The sequence below is a fragment of the Actinia tenebrosa genome, unplaced genomic scaffold (assembly GCF_029948245.1).
Source record: "Actinia tenebrosa isolate PJP-AT-01 unplaced genomic scaffold, QUT_ActTen_1.0 PGA_scaffold0__85_contigs__length_37466705, whole genome shotgun sequence".
Lineage (NCBI taxonomy): Eukaryota > Metazoa > Cnidaria > Anthozoa > Actiniaria > Actiniidae > Actinia > Actinia tenebrosa.
In genome coordinates, this window is record NW_028292569.1 from 13298013 (window position 1) to 13318407 (window position 20395).

At 38.1% G+C, this 20395-nt stretch overlaps 4 protein-coding genes across 5 annotated transcripts; 2 read left to right on the forward strand and 2 right to left on the reverse strand.

Annotated features, from left to right (window-relative positions):
- Positions 1–1016: 1016 nt before the first annotated feature.
- On the forward strand, positions 1017–3435 carry LOC116301737 (uncharacterized). The gene is made up of 2 exons (XM_031710847.2): positions 1017–1617; positions 2383–3435. Exons 1-2 carry the CDS (start codon positions 1148–1150, stop codon positions 2993–2995), a joined length of 1083 nt encoding a protein of 360 aa, XP_031566707.2. The 5' UTR covers positions 1017–1147; the 3' UTR covers positions 2996–3435.
- Positions 3436–3732: 297 nt separating this feature from the next.
- Positions 3733–20357, reverse strand: LOC116301736 (gamma-aminobutyric acid type B receptor subunit 2). 2 transcript variants are annotated; one of them, XM_089031781.1, is made up of 17 exons: positions 20004–20357; positions 19289–19426; positions 13998–14165; positions 13443–13544; positions 13274–13345; positions 12786–12980; positions 12286–12525; positions 11910–11973; positions 11363–11594; positions 10580–10712; positions 10010–10117; positions 9326–9448; positions 8498–8824; positions 7543–7713; positions 7077–7219; positions 6291–6448; positions 3733–4436 (listed from the first exon to the last, which is right to left on the reverse strand). In XM_089031781.1, the coding sequence occupies exons 1-17, from the start codon at positions 20238–20240 to the stop codon at positions 3922–3924; spliced, it is 3126 nt and encodes a 1041-aa protein (XP_088887907.1). In that variant the 5' UTR covers positions 20241–20357; the 3' UTR covers positions 3733–3921. The 2 variants fall into 2 exon arrangements, with proteins under 2 accessions (XP_088887907.1, XP_088887899.1); XM_089031773.1 differs by having other exon boundaries at positions 3733–4439.
- Positions 4945–6318, forward strand: LOC116301739 (arylamine N-acetyltransferase, pineal gland isozyme NAT-3-like). The gene has a single exon (XM_031710849.2). The coding sequence runs from the start codon at positions 4982–4984 to the stop codon at positions 5861–5863; it is 882 nt and encodes a 293-aa protein (XP_031566709.2). The 5' UTR covers positions 4945–4981; the 3' UTR covers positions 5864–6318.
- LOC116301738 (uncharacterized) lies at positions 16854–18941 on the reverse strand. Its single transcript, XM_031710848.2, has one exon. It carries the CDS (start codon positions 18239–18241, stop codon positions 17267–17269), a length of 975 nt encoding a protein of 324 aa, XP_031566708.1. The 5' UTR covers positions 18242–18941; the 3' UTR covers positions 16854–17266.
- Positions 20358–20395: the final 38 nt, after the last annotated feature.

The window sequence follows — 20395 nt, forward strand, 5'->3', positions numbered from 1 at the left end:
TAGCATTTCAACAACGGTTTTAACAAGAACTGCATTATAAAAAAACAATGACTTGAGGAAGATTTTGGTCTGAATGAAAGATTTTATAGGTTAAAATCCCTAATTCAGCCTAAAGTCTCCATCATGATGTTTTTTTGGGGTTTTTTTTTAATTGCAGTTCTTAAATAAATAATATAATAATTTTTTTTAAGGCCACTCTCTTGCATTTGTGAAGTCGTATGATATTTTCTGGCCGGGGGTTGGTACTACCACCCCAACTTGGGTAGGGGTGTGCCGCCAGGACCTCAAAACCCTGACCCTATCCCAGACCTAAAATTTTGATTTTACATACCCTACCCCAGACTAAAACTAAGAATTGTACACCCTATCCCAGACTAAAAGACGGAAAATACGGTTTTACAATCGATTGCAATCAATATTTACTAACATTTTTATTGTTTTTGTGTCGGCAGAAAGCGTAGCCTATTCGCCAGACTGAAAAACGACCAAATTGTAACCCTATCCCAGACAAAAATGATACCCTATCCCAGACAAAATGTCAAAAAATGATACCCTACCCCAGACCCAAAAGCCGAAAAACCATACCCTACAGGGCGGCACATACCCATATAGCAAATATAGGGGAGTACCCCCCCCCCCCACCCCCCAGGTTTTCTGGATCCTTAGAAATTCATTATCCACAGTGTAATATAGCCTACGCTGCCCTAAGTGCTATTTTGATTTGATGGTTTTCTCCAGGTTCTCTGGTTTTATTTCTCCACATGAGATGAGATACCAAAATGAGATACCAAAATTTTCATTCAAAAGTACTATTTTGGCTTCTAGATTTTGCTCCTGAACTGGGCTAAGAAAAGAATACCCCCTTTGACATAACCTTGCCACACCCCTTGATTGACATCCAAAGCGCTCTGTAAATAACGAATTTGTCACAATTTTGTAACATGCATTTATTATGCAAACAACCTCCCAATGGACCAATCACGAGACTTCATTCATTAGATTCACGTGATGGACCTGACCTTTATATTGGACTTTGATCATGAAAAGGCAAAATGGACACGCGTATTCTGTTGTGATTTTTCTTTCTCCCAAAAATACTAAAAACAGTGTTTTATTCTCGTGTTAATTGATCTTAAGGTAGACCAGGATGGATGAAGAAGACGTTGGAGCTACAAGTTCAGAGATCGAGCCGTTTGAACTGAACTTATCGCGCCGTTTTCTGGAAGAACTTCCCGAAGAAGGATTCCTTCTTAACAACCTGAATCCTTTGAAAATCACTTGTTTGTCTTTACTCGGAAATCAAATTTCTGTGCTTCCTGATACTATATCTCTGTTCAAGAATCTCGTAGAGTTAGATGTGTCTTCAAATGGGCTTGTGGCGATCTCTCCGCGAATTTCTGAACTAAAAAATCTAAGCAATATTGTAGCAAAGAACAACAACATCGAAGAGTTACCCAAGGATTTTGGTCTTCTGTGTCGTTTGGAAAATTTAAACTTAAGTGGGAATAAATTTCACTCATTTGTTCCTCAAATATTTGAGTTAGCAAATCTCAGAGCCTTATATCTAGGAGGGAATATGATAAATCATATACCACCACAAATACAGAGCCTTAAAAAGTAAGTAAACAGTCATAATTTTGAGTCAAAATTTACGATATGCAATCTTACACGTGTTTTACTTATTTATTATTATACAAAATGAAAATGTATTTTGTTTGTATAATAAATTTGAACATAAGCTTATTTTTAAAACGTACATTTATTTTTCATTATTTTTTCATATTTTTCCTTGTATTAAGTATTAGAGTGTTAGACATACAGGAAGGCATACATCACGCTATTTCTAAGAGGTTTATGATATATGAGACCAGTTATCTTTAGTAGTCGTGATTGATCTATCCTTCATGCGTCAGATTATGTAACCCCTTTCGCTTAACCTTAAGTTGGTGTGAACCCATGGCCAATCAAAAGGCAGTACCATAGCATAGCTAAGCCCTGTCCAGTCAAAACTTACTTGTTTCTCAAAGCATGTTATTCTCACTTTAACATTACTGTAATCAGTCAATCAATCCTCTAAGAGCTTATAAAGCTCGTTCAAAATATGAACGTTTACAAAAAGTTATATATACATTAAAAACTATATTACGCTATATATTAAATATAATAATATGTTAACCGGTTTTCCTCCCTCCTCAAAAATCAACTCCTAAATTCTAATTCGATCTTTGGGCTTTCACTTAGTTTGGAGCCTAGCTCTGTTGTGATTGTCCTACGCTGTGATACAACAGCAAAAAGCTTTGAAGATAGATTTTTTTAGATCTCGTTAAGCTATAGCTTGAGTGCTTTACTCATATGTTGTCTTATTTTTTTTCCTTTCTTCAGGCTTGAGATTCTCTACCTTGGTGGCAACAGACTGAAAGGTATTCCTGCCGAGATGGGATATCTACGAAAGTTGAGGGCACTCAATCTATGCAATAACATGATTGAATCCTTACCCTTCACCTTAAAATGGTTATCATCCTTGCACTCTCTTAGTCTACACAACAACAAACTAACCACTCTTCCAATCCAAATTGTACGACTAAAAAACCTGGAGTCTTTGAGTCTTCGAGATAATCCACTCGTTGTCCGCTTCGTCAAAGATATGGTTTTTGATCCACCGAGTCTTCTGGAGCTCACAGCACGTTATATCAAAAACCATAACATGAAATACACAGTCAATGACTTACCGCCTACATTGGTGAGGTACCTGGATAGCGCTAGAAGTTGTGTTAACCCACGGTGTAAAGGAGTGTATTTTGATTCCAGTGTACGATGTGTCAAGTTTGTGGACTTTTGTGGAAAATATCGGGTTCCTTTAGAACAGTTTTTATGTTCACCTCATGAGAATTATCGCTGGGAAGAATACTCCTTCTCCAGTGGTAGTGGTGTTAGCAGTGATGAAGAAGATGAACTTGTTCCAAGAGACAAGATGCGAAAAGTCTTGCTTGGATAATAGATCATTCATGACTAGATAGATTGGGGCAGTAAGTGGAGACTAAATTTTGCTAGGACATAGAAGGGGGATTGAAATTTCCAAGGGATGGACAGATAGGAAAAAAAATTCCTAAAACAAATTATTTAATGATTTAGAAGAAAAACTGAATTTCTTGTGTATATATTTTTTTGAACTTTCAGGATTAGTTATTAGGGATTTTTCATTAATGTATTTTAGAATTATGCATAACAATATGCATGATTAACCTAAAAGAATATATATATTTTTTAGTAAGCTGTTAGTGTGGTTGGATATTCTTCTTACATCGATAGGTTGAAAACAATGAACTGTGTAATTCACAATAGTTGTTATAAAGTATAGGCAAAAATATAAATTATGTAATTAGACAGTAAGTAATTGAATTTGTAGGAAAGAAATATATAAACTCATAATCAGTATCTTTTGGTGTTCTTGAAAACTCTTCATTGACAGTACTGTCCCAGGACTTAAAATAACAAATTATGGCTGTAGTTTTATCTTAGTCATATCTCATTTCTGCTTCAACGTGACTGGTCAAAATGACCGGCAAGGTAAAGATTTGACCGGACAACTTCCAATTCTGGATGGACATTGTGTGATATCTAGTCATTAAGCCCTGCTGTACACAGAAGAAATAATGACACCAATATTTATGAGTACTTGAATGTGTAAGATAAGAGTACTATTAGCCTTTCCTGAGTTGCAGAACATGTTGTATCGTGGCTATTTTAGGGGACACTTTTAATACTTATATGGCATGGTTTTTGCTTGCTGATCACAAAAAGTGATAGGAAACCTTCATTGTCATGTTAAATTATTATTTTGTTTTTGAAGTGTCCCTCAAAACATCCTCATAATGCAATGCATTTCTACAACTCCTGAAAGGCCCATTGACCATGTACTGACTAAACATCTTGGATATCTTGAAAATTATACTCCACAAGACCAACGGCACCTTTAGAAACATTAGCTTCTCCAACAGACCCTGCTCTGGCCATCCGAAGCTGGAAAAACGTTTCTCCTTTACCCATCTTACTTGCCAACACAACTTTTCCTTTGTCATCTTTCCCAGTCTGTTCACTCCCCGCTACAACATCAGCTGCCTTGTACATGAGTCTTGGGGAGGGAGCTGGGCGGATTTCTGCAGGCATCCCACAGGAAAGACTCTCGGGATCTGTTTCACTCTTAGCTTCCTTCCTTATTACATCGCCTATGATGTCATTCTTGACTGCAGGGTTTTCATAGCTTTCAATGACATAAGATTTTACGTCATTTCTAGGTGCATTACCAGATGTAGTGTATTTGTGATTCGGAAGTGAGTTCTTCTTAGACAAGTCTTCCTTGTGGCGTGTTCGTGTTTCAATGTTGGAGGTCGATGAGTAGCGCTGTCTAGGACTTGGTAAGTCCTCCATTTTACGCTCTGCTGAAAAAGAAAACTTTTTGAGAAAAAATGTGAGGTTCTGACTCCCTATCAGTTACAGCGTTTTTTCAGGTTCATAAGATTATTAAGTTAGCTAGAAAATCTTAAAATTCCATTTAAAAACTAATTGTGGAAAATTGATTTCAAATTGATTCAATTGCTTACAGTCCTGTGAAAGTAAAGAAAAATTGCCTCGTAATCCTTGTAGCAGTATTAAAAACATACTTCAGAAGCCTTAGCCCATGAGGATAGAGGGGGTACTTTCTTAGGCCACATGTCAGTGGTGATTGGCGGTCCTTGTAGGGTTGAATTCCTACGTAAACATTTATTAGGAGTTCCAACTCAAAAACAATGACTCTGTACCTTATAAAATCCATTATTATTTATTTTATTTATTGAAAAAACATGAAAGGACAGAAGAAAGATGTTGTCCAAATCAATGATACATCGTAACTTTAAGGGGTGAATTTTCAAAATGTACCCCCCTCCCCCGGGGGGACTTGCTCCCCCCCTCCACCAAGGAGGGTGGCCTTTAGCTATCAAAGATGGAGGCAAAGCTGACTGCGAAGGAAGCCGACGAATATTTAGCTCGTATCCATTATTCTGGTCCGAAAGAACCAACAGTAGAGGTCTTGAAACAACTACAGCGATGTCATATCCTATCAGTACCATTCGAAAACCTTAGCGTGTATGGAAAGGAGATAATATTTCTATCGAAAGACTGGCTGTTCGAGAAGATCGTGCGAAGACATCGAGGTGGGTTTTGCTTTGAACTAAACACGATGTTTTCTTTTCTTCTCGATTATTTTGGATTTGAATACAAAATGCATGCTGCAGAAGTGTTTAGCCGGAAGACAGGGCTTGTAGGCCCACCGTTTGATCATCAACTTCTCATGGCGAACGTCGGAGGTGATTCGTGGTTGACTGACGTTGCGTTCGGTGATTCTTGTTGGATGCCTCTTCGTTTCACTGACTTACAAGAGCATCAAAAACAACAGAGTGGAACTTATAGAATTCGGAAAGACGGAGACAACTACTTCTACGAAGAAAATATAAGAATAATCGTCGATGAAGATGGCCGAGAAGTAAGAGCAAAAGAATCGTTTACCAGCCCTGGGGATCCTAACTGGGCGCCTAGATACAAATTTGACCTCATTCCAAGAAACATCTCGGACTTCAATGAAATGTTATCGTATCATCAAAAAAATGACAATTCTCCGTTTACTCATCATCGTATATGCAGCGTAGCAAAACCGTGGGGACGAGTAGCCGTTTTAGGGAATAAGCTCGTCACTACAACATTTCTGGGAGAAAACAAGGTCAAGAAAGAAACTAGAGAAATCGAGGGTGGAGAGGAAGGAGTGATAAAAGAACTCGAGCAGAATTTTGGAATTAATAGAGATGCTTGTTTGTACCCCGAGGGGTAGACATTGTATGTACCATTCTAATAGCAGTGCCCTGAAGGGGTAGAATTAATGGAATCTGAGATTCACCTCATTTTGGGCTGGAAACTGGAATGAGAGCTACTGGGAATGGAAACAAAAATGGGAATGGAATTTATTTTCCTCTCTATACAAAAATAAAATAAATTCAAAGAAAAAGTAGAAATGCTAGTTCTAATAATCATTCTGATTCACTAAGATTGTTCTTGCATAAAGTTTGAATGTTTTCATTCCAAGACTCCGCGCATCTTTTGGTCATGGACAAGGATTTTGCTAAATTTTCACTCAACTACAACGGTAATTGAGTGCATGAATTACATGTAACAAAGAAAATAATGCTATGTATATACCTGGATCTTTGCTAAGTCTTTGTCAACCCAATAAGGTTCATTTTTTATGGATAAATAAATACCTTCGGCAATCTTTTCCACGCCATCAAAGCTCCGTGTATCGTCGTAAACACCTTTGCTAGCATCACCATCTCTTTTCTCTTCCACCATTCCTTTTCCTTCTGTTCTCGTTTCTGCTTCTTTGGTCTTGTTTTTGTTCAATTCGATATGAATACTCTCCCTAAAAATAAAACAGAAGCGCATAAGGAGGACAATAGTCACCCCCCACCACCTTAAAACAGAAGTACATAAGGAGGTCAATAGTTGCCCCCCAATGAACCCTACCCCCACCACATTCCTTTAGCACAAACAAAGAATCACGTATTTGAGACTGAATTATTTATCCAGATAAACTTTCACTCTCAAATGTAATTTCCATTGATTCCAGTTTGAGACGACATATTTTCTCCACTGATTTTCCCGCCTTTTAAGGGTTTCCTGTGGTATTGGCGTGAGGTATCCAGTAACAGTCAACCCTCGCCCTTGGATTAGTCGCCCCTGTACATTTTTAAAACCTTAATAAGCAACAGACCTTGGTTAAAACACGGAGGAAAAATATTGTTGAATTAAAACTCTACTCTGCACATGTGATGCACTATTGCTATTGCTACACAACCCTTGTTTCCCCGCAGAAGGAATTCGAAAAGACTGAACTGTACAGAAAATCGTATATTTCTGCCAACTCGAGCTTGTAGTTCACTAGTCCTCCAATGAAATTCGTCATATAAGGTTTAATTTTGAAAACTAAAAAATCTTGTTTGGTTTATTCAGAGAACCGTGGAAAGCGGTACGTAAGTTATCAAACATACCTTGCTTCTCCAAGAGCACTCATTGAAGGGGAAAGATGTGTAGCTGTCGACGTCTTGAATGCTTGAGCTATTTTCTTAACTCTTTCTGCTGGTACTCCGGCCTTACATAGGCGAGACTCTAGGGCTGTTATTTGCTCTTCTTTCTAGAGGGATGAGGTATGAACAAAGAAAGATGATAAGACAAAAGACCTTTTGCCTCGGGCGTCCTCGGAGGTAAAGTTTTCTCATGTATTCAAAACCACGTGTCATTACCTAGAGTATGATTTCTTTGTTTAACGGTTGCGCATGAAAAGACACTAAAAAAGACTGTAACTGAAATGGGAAACCATTACACTCAAGGTAAAGAGATCTGTTTAATGACGATTCTTAACGATTAATCGTTTTCGCTATGTTGGGGGCAAATGTGGTCATCCAATATGGCGTCAAATAATCATGCGACTATAACAACCAATGATTGAATTCGTACCTCTTGTATATGCTTTTTCAGGTTAGCGTTCTCAGCAGTCAGTGCTATGTACTTTGGTCCCCCAATGTATTTGTCCTGTGAAGCGCTGGACTCGGCACCCCCCTGACTTGTACCAACGCTTGTCCCGCCTAAAGAGTTCAGGATCTCTGGGTCGCGCTTTACCGCAATAAGCTGATAACAAATCATACAGGAATTATAGATTAAGAATCTAAAGATCAAACAGAAATAATTTGAAGCTTTGAACATGGCTGTATAAGCGCGCGCAAACAGAAAACTGCATGCCTTTATCACAGTAGAGTAGGCAAGAGCACGCGCTTAGAAAAATAACATATCGTATTTAAAATAGAGTGCTTTTAGTCTCACTGTTGAATAGTTAGATAAATTTATCTAACTTAGATAACTATTTAGTTGACGTCACCTAAAATAGTAAAAGCGCGCCAAATAACGGTCATGCTAATCCGGGGGGTTGTTTTACCAGAGAATGAGTGAATAGACATTCATTTGTATCATCGTTTCTCCCCCTGATCTCAGTAGCTGTTTACTCGTAGTTTCAAATTTAGGTGACGTCAGCTAAAATAGCAAATAACTTATCTAATTTAGGTGACGTCACCTATTCAACAGTGAGACTAAAAGCACTCTACTAAAAATTATTATCGTATTTAAAAGAATTAATGAGAGAAAATATATTCTCTATAGCCCATTTGAGTAGGATTTATTCACCAAATATGCGTCGCACTTGCTTGCTTGCTCCTAGATCTCTCAGCACATCTTCTATGAGAGGTTTTGCACCATCACGTGACGGCGGCCATGTTAGATGGCAGGAACAATACAATCGTTTTACATAACAAAGAATTCAATTTCCCAAGAGCAAAGAGATTTTATTGTTCTGCCATCTCTAAAAATCTCTATTGGTTAAGTTAGAAAGGGGTATGACGTTTAAGTATTGCGCACGTACCTTGGGTATAAAGACCAGGCACATGGTAACCGTGGTACAGTACAGTACCACCACTGCAGCCAAGGCGAAGGACGCATTCTGGTTATTCCTGATGACCAACGTCAGAGGCACCCCGATGGTAGTAAGTAACACCACGTTATAGACTGACATGCAGATATAGTGCGAGTCGTTCAAGGCAGGGATGTTGACGTGTCTTGTTTCCCAGGCCAGGAAGAGACCAAATATCAGAAGAAGACCTTTGGATGAGTAGATTATTCCTCGCCAGATGTTAAAATAGGTACATTCGCACTGTTCCCATTGTTGGAGTTCATCCATGTCACTTCCATGCTGGAAGAGAAAAAAGTCTTACAAAATAAAGTCCTATAAAATAGGGAAAGATATCAAGCGTTTCGCTCTTTCTTTTCCTCTCTCTTCCCCTCATGCTACATTTCCTTTTGTTCTTAATTTCTCATCTCATTTTTTCTCTTCCCTTCCTTTCCCTTGCTACCCTTTTCTTTCCTTCCCTTGTTCTTCCATTTCTTCATTTCCTTTTTCTGTCCTTTCTTTTCTTTTCTTCACTTTTCTTTATATCTTTTCCCTTCACAATTCCATTCTTTTCCTTCATTTTTTTTCTCTCTCCTTCACTCTTTCCCCAGGAATAAGTTTGGTCTTCCTTCGAGAGAGTGAAATATAGCATCATACATTTAAAACAATGAGCACCGGTTCAAGTGTCATATGTTCTTCTGTTAAGCACCGTTTTGATACTGGGATCCTCCATAAAGATTAATTTTACCATCATTTGATTATTATTATTCATTATTATTTATCATGTTTAATATTATTATTTACCTTCAAAGTCCCATTCTCGATTCTTCTTTGTAGCGGGTCAAGTCCAGACCAAAGACTAAGAACAATGATATCAACGAACAACAGTGCACCAACCATCAAGAAAAGCTTCTCGTCGTGAATAACCTTACGCAAAGAACACAGGAATTAGGATAATGAAATAACCTAAAAGCCAAAGAAGCCATTGTTTTTGACGTATTGATCATTTGTATGGCGTGCGCGCTGAATGGTGTGGTCTCTGTTGATTAGATAGCCGAGTGTAAAACGGCAAGGGTAGCCTGAACGGTACTATACAAGACCGGGATAGTTGAAGGAAGATGGTGAAGATGTTTCTAGTCTTTGGAAAGACACAGAATACACTAGGGAAAATATTAAATACATTAAACCTAGAGGCCGGCCAAGAAATGCGGAAAAAAGAAATTGGAGAAGAGAAGACTGTGAAAAGAGAATGGTAAATAAAGAAGAGAAGAGCAAGAAAAGGTGAGAGGGTAAAAAGGAGGAGAGGAGAAAGAAGATAAAAAGGGACACAAGTAGCCTGCGTGGCTTGGTGGTTTGCGGTTTTTTCAGTTCAAATCCCTGCAATAACCGCAGACCGCCAAGTAACGCAGGCTAGGATGATTTATTATCTTAAAAGCGTATCATCTTTTGCAATGCCATAGGGTCTTCTGCATGTTGTTATATATTAACCTTTTTTCTTAGCTTGGCGTTAGTAAAAATCACATAAACTCTCCACGTCTTGGCGAACATGGCTCCGAAGGCGATGGTAAAACCAAGACAAGCAAACCACACTCGAACCTGCGAAATCAAATCAAATCAAATCCGCGTATTTGAGAATCTAAAAACAAAGGAGTATAGTTAAGCAATATAAAACCTGTGTGCGTATGTTTCTACCGAGATAAGCCTGCGCGGCCAGGCGTTCTTTAGATTTTTTTTTTTCTTTTTTCGTTAGGGAGATTTTTTCAGGAAAAAACCGAAGAGTGCTTGGCTACGCAAGCTACACCGAGATATAAGAACGCTGGGAAGAACGCGAGAGAAGCAAGTTTAGGAACACGAGGCGTAGCGGAGGGTTTTTCTCTCTTTTTAAGTTCTCTAAAGCTCCGATCCCGGAGTATTTATATTTATCAGAAGAGAGATGCGCATGTTTTATATTGCTATTTGACGATTTTGCTCGAGTATGGCGCGCGCGTTTCCGATATCTCTAATATTATACATACGTGCTATATACATATATATATATCCTAGTATGAATGGTCATACCTGGCATATGCCTCCCACGTGCGCAGTTGGTACTGCGCTTCCATCGAGGCCAAGCAAGAAGACTGATAGATACATGAATATACAGCCAACAAGAATGGCATCATTAAGACGAGGAGAAGACATCTTAAGATATCTAAGTGAAAGTATAAACCACTATATCACTATGTTATGTTATGCAATACTGCAGTTTTGAGTTCTCTGTTGCTCAGGGTTGGCCTCGATTTTGCGTAGAATATTCGTGTGTTCCAGTGAAGGGCCGTGGAATTTCAAAGTGTTTGTTGAAGTTGTGCATTCTTTACTTTACCGTTGGCGGTATTTGTGAATATTTTGACGCTGAAATGAGACTAACCCTGATTGAGTGAGTCTGGATGTAACCACAAGATACCGTACAACATCACCCTCTCCCCTCCCCTCTCCCCTCCCCATTAAGGTCCCCTAAAAAGAGCAAAGTATAAAAAGGTGCGCACAGTAGATTATTCCCAGCGTTCTCTTTCACCCTTGGTCTTGAGATTGGGCACCAGCAGTATCGTCCAGTAAGAACTATGTCTTAAAAGGAAATGTGGGGGGGGGGGGGGGGGGGGGGTTGGGGGGGCTGGTGCGGGTTGTGGGAAAAATGAAACGGGACAAGACCCGGATCGTGAAAGAAAACGCTAAGAACATGGTAAAAGTGGCTTTATCTACCACATAATTCTGCAGGATCGATAGAATGTGGTAATGCTTATTTGCTCTCATCTCCTCTTATAGTGTGTGACGAGTCCACTGGAAATAGTTTTTGATTCTTACTTGCAGTGACTAAATTTGATGTTGAACACAAGAAACCCAACAGCAACCATGATACAGATGACGGATATGGTTGCCATGACACCGTAAAGAGCTGGAGAGATCGCCATGAATATAATCCTGACTTGGGGGTGGTCCAGTGGGGGATTTTTGTTGCTCCAAGACAAACCTGGATTCATGGTGAGGAGGGTTTGATTATGCGCTGTGTAGACCGACGCCAGTTTTCGTTCTCCTCCTGTGAAGTTTAATAAAATTAGTGCCGGCTAAAAATGAATAGTAAAATTAATGACTAATCAACAGTTCGAATTGGAATTTAGTGCGTTAGGTTTTGCGGAAGGAGGAAAGCCGAAAAATCACCGATAAAAAAACTCCCATGAATCAAAGAGACCTCAACAAAATCTACTCACATGTGATGCCGAGTCCAGGAATTAAACCCTAGAACCCGGATGTGAGAGGGGAGTGCACTACTGCTACACCAACTAGCTCTAAGTGGTGTGATTTGTGATGAAGAAAAGAAATAGGGATTACGGAATTTTTGGAGATAATATACCTTGGATTTGATTGATTCCGATGTACCCAATGCGCTCTCCATTGGAGGTGAAGTTAATCAAACCCTGAAAAAAAAGGAATCAACTATTAACGGGTGACGTTCAAGGTGACGTTCAAAGTTGAGAGGATCTTTTAGGGAAAGTAAGTACGCGTTTTTTACTGTGGGTGGTGAGGGTTGGGGCTTTAGGAGAGTCATCAGCAAAAATTGTAAACTTTCGTGGAGGTTCAAACCTTTGTATTATGACGAAAGCTGTTTCCTTATTGACTCAATAGGAGGAACATGAATTTCTTCCAGGGTGAAAGAGGAAGGTGTACAAACATGTTTTTAAAAAAATTACTGCGAATAGCTTTTATTTCTTATTTTTATTCATTCTTACCGTAACACCTTCAAAATGAATTTCCAGTAAAGAATCTTTGATAGTGTTTGCTATTTTACTTTTCTCATAAGTAAAATTACCAAGAGATTCGTTACGTTCTGACAGCACCGTCTCTGATTGGTTAAGTGCGAGAGCCAATGCCCAAGCGGCATCGTAGGCAAAACCTGCTTGACCTGCTTGACCCTCATTGGCTGATTGCTTGGATTCTGCTTCGTATTTTTGAATGAATTCCTGGGAAGTCTGAGAAAACGTTGGAAATTTATAGATTAAAAATTAATGAAGATTAAGAATGGGGAGTGTTGCAAGAAGTATTTTGAAGGTGTGTCAAATGAGGTGGAAAACTAGAGAACCAGGAGAAAAACCCTCGAAGCATTCCTTGCGCTTGCCAATACTGCGCATGTCCCAAAAATCGCTCCAGTCTCTACTCGTTCTATCGTGTAAAGCAGATCCTGGGACGAGCTAAAAATCGACTTATCTTTTTAAACTGGAGTATAACTTACCATGCCAGAGATTGTACTGGTGTGACGGTCAAGCCTGATTCCAAGATTTGTGAGGATAATGACTCCTTCAAAACCTTTCTGTAGCTCCTGTTGTGTGCAAGGGACATCTTTGTCTTCTTTCTTCCACCAGTCGTCATCGTAACCATCCAGAAGTATCCAGGCATACTGTTGGCCATATTGACGAAGTTTGTATGCCTGCAGGAATATATAGAGTTTGGCTAAGAATTGTTCAAAGAGGGAAAAAACTGGTTTTGAAAGATGCCATTCCTGTCTCTGAGTCACTACAACCTCATTTGTCTCTATTACCATCATTAGTCATCATCACCATCATCATCATCAGCAGCAGCAGCAGCATCACCATTACCATCATCATAATTACCATCATCATTGCCATCATCCGTCTCATCATCATCACTATCACCATTGACATCACTATCATCCGCAGTACAATCATTATAGATTATAGATTAAGAGAAGCGGTTTTGTACCTGACAAAAAACTTGTCTTGCATGTTTTTCGTCAAATTTTCCAACAATTATCCTCGCTTGCTTGGCCTTCCACTAAAAAAAAACAGACAGGGTGTAGCATCAAGAAAGTTTTCAATTTCTGTCAAATTAAACGTAGGGTTATATGTTGTCATCGTATCGTCTTGTTTACCTCTAATTCTTCCAAATGTTCTGCAGATTTGTCACTAAATGTCTCCGACGTGATCACTTGTATACCAGATTTTTTCAGCTTTTCTCGTAAGTCATTAAACGCCTAGAAAATTATCAATCATCATCATCCTCTTCATTACAATTTATAATCAGTTCAGTCATCATCACCATCATCGTCATCATTTTCACCATCCTCTTCATCCTCTTCACAAGTCATCATTACCATTACCATCGCTTTCATCATCACCATCCTCATCGTCATTATAATTACCATTGTCGTCATCATCATTATCATTATCATCATCGTCATCACCATCATCGTCATTATCATTATCGTCATCATCATTATCATTATTATCACCGTCATCACCATCATCGTCATTATCATTACCATTATCGTTATCATTATCATCATCGTCACCATCATCATCATCATCGTCATTATCATTACCACTGTCGTCATCATCTTTACAAGTCATCATCACCATCATTTTCATCATCACTATCAGCCTCATCATTATCATGACCATCGTCATAGTCATATCCAGTACGTTACCCTCGAATACACGATCCCTTGCTGTCTAATCAAAGCCACTCGACTCCATTGGAATTTCATCATCAGAGCTACGCATGCGTTATTCAGACCACCATCTGACGTCATCGTGGTGAAAAAATTTCGCTTAGCATTCTGGGTGGCACTGAACGTCGACTTGATATAGGTTACCTAGCAACGAGAGACAAACACACCACGAGTAAAACAAATGTTAGAAATACTTACAGTATTCTAATATTCATAATAATTAATAATAACATTCTAATATTAATAATAATATTCTAATATTAATAATAATATTCTAATATTAATAATACATTATTCTAATAGACAGATAAAGTGTTTTACGAAATATCTACGAGGAATATACGAAGGTCTACGAGAGATTACGAAGGGTCTACGAAAGATCAACGAGCCCGGGCCCACAAAAGACCTATGAAAACTGTACTATATTTCTGGTGTAATTTCCAGAGTCAATCTCAGTGTGCAGCCGGAATAATGAAACCGTTGATCCATCAACTGAGTAGGTTTATCCAGCACAACTAAAGTTTGCACCAAAATATTTACAGAACAAAATGGATTTGCAATTACAGCTTTCCTCTCTTTTCTTTTTTCCTCAAGCCGAAACACAAACAAACTTGACAACGACAGGACAGCGACAGGACAGCTGAGCTGGCAAAGGTTTCTGCATATACTTAAACACTATAAGGATGCAGACATTGTGAGGCTACCCTGACTAAATCGTGTATACAAAGTACTATCTTTTACTAGTGAGAGTAAACAGTCCCAATATCTCACAGCTCTATACTAGCAATAGAAAAATTCCTTATTTAAGAAAACACAGCTTTAAGACGTATTCTTCAAAGTTAAATCTTTCGTCCTTTAAATTTTGTTTCGAGCGATCAAAAACATCTGCGCATGCGCAAGCGGAGTAAGCTTTATTTACGTTTCCATGGCAACATGACTACGATTTTCTAGGAAGCATTGCTCGTTTATTAAGAACGTTTATAATTTATCAAGGGAAAATAAGTTAGAAAATAGGAAAAACGCATTTTCCTCCAACACACTCCATGTTATGCCCATTTTTTCCGGAACTTTCTATTTCTTTCTATTTATTCATTTTGAAGGTTATATATATATATATGACTCAAATTTTTCTATACAGTATGCCTGTATTACCCATAAATGTAATAACACCCATAAATGTAATACCCACCATAAATGTAATAAAAATCAACCATAAAGGTAATAACAACCATAAATGTAATAACAGTCAACCATAAATGTAAAGTCAATTTCAATTTTTTTTTCAGGACTTCCTATTCATTTATTTTTTCCAATTATTTTAATATCCTTATTTTCAAGGTCACTACTAATGAACTTTCAAGAGCCCTTAATTTCAGTAGCTGATGATAATAATTTAGCATATATACGATATAAATTTAACAATCATGGTATTAGATTGAAGTCGTCTCTAGTAAGCGGATTAACCTGAAAAAGTCTCTGGGGGAAAATATTAAAAAACAACTAAAATGTAAGTAGGAATCTAAGCTGCTTAGGATTCAAGAATTTAACTCTGAGAAAACACGATCAAGAAAGGGTAAGAAAACCTGTTTTTATTCTCCTTATTTCTTCGCCAAGTTTTTCTAACCAGCTAAGCTCCCCCACCTGTACTTCTACTTACAAAATAACTCAATTCGATCGGAAAAAATATCAATTATTTAAGTTATATTAAATTTTCAAATGATTACAAAGCTAGAGCGGAATTTACAACAACAACAGCAAAAAATCAAAGATGCCGATCGACATTTTTTATTTAATTATGATTAACAATTAAAAAAAGATTTAAAAAAAAGATAATTGAAGCAAACGGCTGCCTTGGTGTCCGACCTTCCTTTTTTTGTTAAAAATGTGATCAAACTCTATCAAAAAATTAAGCTCTTAATTTGTTTTTCCGTTGCTAAATTTTTGGCGTGTGTGCGCTTTATTGCCTGCAGGCTTTTCATAATTGATTGATAATGCAGAAGTATAGATAAGCTAGTTCCAAAACAGATATCTTCAAATCTTGTCTATGAAAAGAATTTTCATTAAGAATCGACAACTCAACCACTTGAGATCTTTTTGGCGGAAGAAATATGTAAAAATAGCCAAATAAAAAGTTGACTGACTGCCTGTATTTGAAATTAATCAATTCGGGTTGTACTCAGTGTTTATTAGCCAAAAAACAGACATCGGTTTTTATCGCTGTCCTTCAGTTTGCCTTGGTCACACAAAAGAAGAGCAATTGTCAGCACGAATAAGGTTTTATTTATCAGCCAAGAATGCAATTTTAGTACTGTTTAAAAAGAACAAGACAGATAGACAGAGGTATGAGGAAAAGGGAAGCTTTTCGATTGAAGTAAAGACGAACATTGTCAAGAAAGACGGAAGTAAAACCCTGCATCCTCGATTGTCTGTTTACCAATGGCGAGGGAAAAGACTAAAATAAAAATAAAGCTTCTACAGTCATTAAATAACTCAATTTTGGGTTATTGCTTTTATTTATTACATTTAATATTTACAAAGAATGACAAATAAAACTCGAATGTTCATCACAACTGAAATCATTTTTGATTTATGAGGCTTGAGACAAAAGAAATTTGACATCTGTGCGCTGAGAATGTTTTGATGAAAAAATCCGTGTAGGGAGCCAAGAAAACCAATCAATCTTTTCTTTTTTTTCATTAGAATATGAAATTTCCCTACTTTCAACTATAAATTAAAGTTTCAGAAATGCATCTGCGACTTTAAATTAATAGTCTGAATGTGTTTTTTTTTTTTTTTTTTTTTCGTGCCAAGTTTTGTTCCTGCAAAGTCGTATTTGTCGAAACTCGCTTTATTCATCCTGAATCTTGCGGTCCATGTCCTTTCATGTTCTGAAAAGTTTTATATCTTTTTTAACTAAGTTTACATTTTCGCATTTTAAATATTAACAGCCTTATTTTAAATTGGTTATTCACATGTTTATCTTTCATTTATCCAAGTACATAACTTGACTATTTCTTTCTTCCTTTTTCCCCATGATACCATCTGCTATCTCGATCCAGAGTTGTTTTTTTCCCCTGCCGTTATCATCATTATCGGTTGATCCTTTTATATGCAGTTCTCTTTTATTTTACATATTTCCGGCACAGTTTTTTGTCACAATGTATTTACTGCAAGCTGCCGGGTGCGGCGTTGAGCTGTCTTTCCAGGCTTTTTTATTCCATACTCGCGTTTCCCGCAAATTCAGTTCAAGCAGATCGTCTAAAGATCTCCCTAATACTCCTGCGAATACTCTCACTTCGAAAAACATAAATAAATGGATTAAGAGTGGAGTTTAACAAAATTGCTGTGTCAGTTAGTGGGTAGATAACGTGATACAAAGTAACATTATTCGTTACTTTTGCCTGGAAGACAGAAGAAGTGATCAAAGTTGGCAGTAAACATAGTACCAAAGACCCGGTCAGCCAAGCAGCTGTCCGGGAAGTCTTGGTCTCTGGGATGCTTCTTCGTCGTCTGCTATCTTCACCGCTCGTCTCTGATACGCCTGAAGTTGAGGCCGAGATAGTTCTACGATTTCTGATGACGAGTTTTTGAACTTTGTAATAAACGAAAACAGTTATGAGTATACTTGTGAGGATTAAGATGCTGGCGATGATACTGAGTGTTGATGTAGTTGTACCAGGTGTGAAGCGTACTAAGGAGATGAAGATGACCCAAAGAATCCATACCACGACAATCAGGAAAACTGTTCGTTCGGTCGTGACTAAATGTTGGTATTTGAAGGGATAGAATATAGCAAAGTATCTCTCCAGAGTGATGAAGATAAGAGTCAAGATTGACAGTCCTGTACAGATGAATACAGTACTGGTGTAAACTGCTAAAGCCTCGCACGAGAATGAACTTTCTTGAAGCTTACTTCCCTGGTACACCACGAATGCTGGTTGCGCAATCGAAGCTACTAGTAAATCCGTCGCTGCCAAGAATAAGATAGATGTGTTGTGAACCGTACGGAGCTCTAGTTTCCTCAAAACAGCGACAAAGACAAGGATGTTTGCGATTAACGTGAATGGTAATGTTAAGCCGTTGAATACACAACTTAATACAGTAGTCGATAGAGTCCCTCTGGTTGCAACGTATGAAACCATGTTGACGGTAAATGGCAGATAGTCACAAATTCTGCTTTCATTTCGTGCAACAAAACTTGAATTCATAATCGAATCCATCCATGAAATGATTTCCAACCAATCTAGATCTTAGCCTTACCGAACGAAGCGAGTTCTAGTTCAGCGAGTATTTCCAGCTTTGTTTAGACTTGACTGGGCTCGCGATGACTCCTAAGTCATTTTTTGACAGCCATCAGTTATTATTCATAAATCACAATATGATTGCTAGAAATATAAAAGTGATTACCTAAAAAGTATCCAAAATTACTAAAGATTACAAACTTCCAATCATCTCGCTTAAACTCAAAGAACGTTGTACATCTGTCGCAATACGTGCAGAGAGAAAGGGAGGTTTGAGGAAACATTCCGTGCCATGTCCCTGCACAGTCTGCACACGATGTCCTATAAAACTTCAGCCGTAAAGCGTTGGTCATTAAAATAATACTCTAATTCCTTAAGGTCGACAAAAGCAAAACAAAAGGATAAATCGAAGTTACGAAAAAAATTCGGATTTTTGTTTGTTTAGGAATTATACGTTTGTTTGCTGAAAGCCTTTGGTTGTAATTTTGCTGGGAATTCATTAGTGAACATTGAGTCATGAGATTTCGTGTGAAGATGATCTATTCATTATTGGATCGCTATTCTTAGTTACACGCCGGAAAAGATAGATGGATGTATCATCCGCGAGTGAAAATTAGGATAACGTGTTTATTCACGGAAGGCATTTCTTCCAAAACACTTGAAACTGTTTTTTTTTATCAGCGATTGAATCAATTTTAACATTTCTGGGGGTTGCCCGAGGAACCTCAAGCCTGGAGCGGTAGCGGAGTCAGCCCCTCCCCCCCATAATACATATAATAGTGAAACGAAACGTTTTCAAGTAAAATGCTGAAAGCATAAAATTGAATGCAAAATATTTCTTCTGTGCATTGACTTTGTTCATTTTTGGGACCCTTGTTTTGATTGAGAACTGTTGCCGAAAACATCAAACAAACTGTAAGTCAAATTTAGGACAATGCTTGTTTGAATTAGTGTGCAAACACGTTCGACTTTTAACAACACACATTTACTTTACAAACACACTAAAAGCTGAATAAATGCACTGACCATGATGATATTCCAAGTACTCGATACATCCACGAGTCTTTCCGACACCGATGAACAGCCTGGCCCGAGCACCGCCACTTTGTTGGGTTGACTGTCAATCATATCGAAGAGAACACGTGACCCGTAACCAGGGCTACACTGAAAATTCGATTGAGAAAAGGCAATGATTGGAACTATTGGTTAGTCCTTTGTTCGGTACACACGGAGGAAGTGTTTCAGTTTCCTCTCTCAGAATTTATCCACAGTTTCGTGCAAAGACGTGACGTTTACTACCATTATTTATGCAGCTCTTTGTTATTGAACAGTGGCGTAACCAGGGATCTTGCAGGGGAGGTGCACAGGCAATGATTTGCAGAACCAAAAAAACGCTACAATATGCAGATGGAAAGAGGTCTTCATTTAATCAAAAAACATTTTCATGCAATTTTAAAGCAAAAGGAGATAGATCAGCGGACCTTAATATTTTATGGGGGTACACGTGCACCCTGTGCTCCCCCCTGGTTACGGCCCTGTTGAAATGCTAGTCAGCAAACGAGACATTAAACTTCGCGGGTCACAAGAGTACACTGACTGCCAAAAGGAGCCTGACCTGATTAGAAGTAGGGTTCAAATGCTTTCACAGCTTAGCCCTAACTATCACATGTCCATCACAAACAAGTGTTAAACATCTTTTAACATATCCATAAACAAATAAAACAAAACTTAAAACAAATACCTTGGTGTCATTGAAGTACAACTTGAGCTCATAACCAGCCAGAATATCGCTTCGTTGGTTGATTTCTTCTAACGCCATGCGTAAAACTGGAAGAACAACCAAAGATTGGTGGCCCTGGTCTACAGAGGTCGTTCCAGTCAAAGGAATCAAACCACCAAGAGTTACATTCCTCACTGAAGCGTCTGCGGACGTTACCAAGACAATGAAGATACCTAGGAATGTGACAAAAGTTTTCATCTTTATAGAATAACGCGAATTTTTGAAGTTTTCTCCTTAAATTTTAAACTATGGCAGAAACTACTACGCTTTGTTGAGTTTGTTTCAGTGGATGCGATTGCTGTCGTTGTCCTTCGAAGTAGTCTAATAATGTTTTTATCTAAAGTAAATATCAT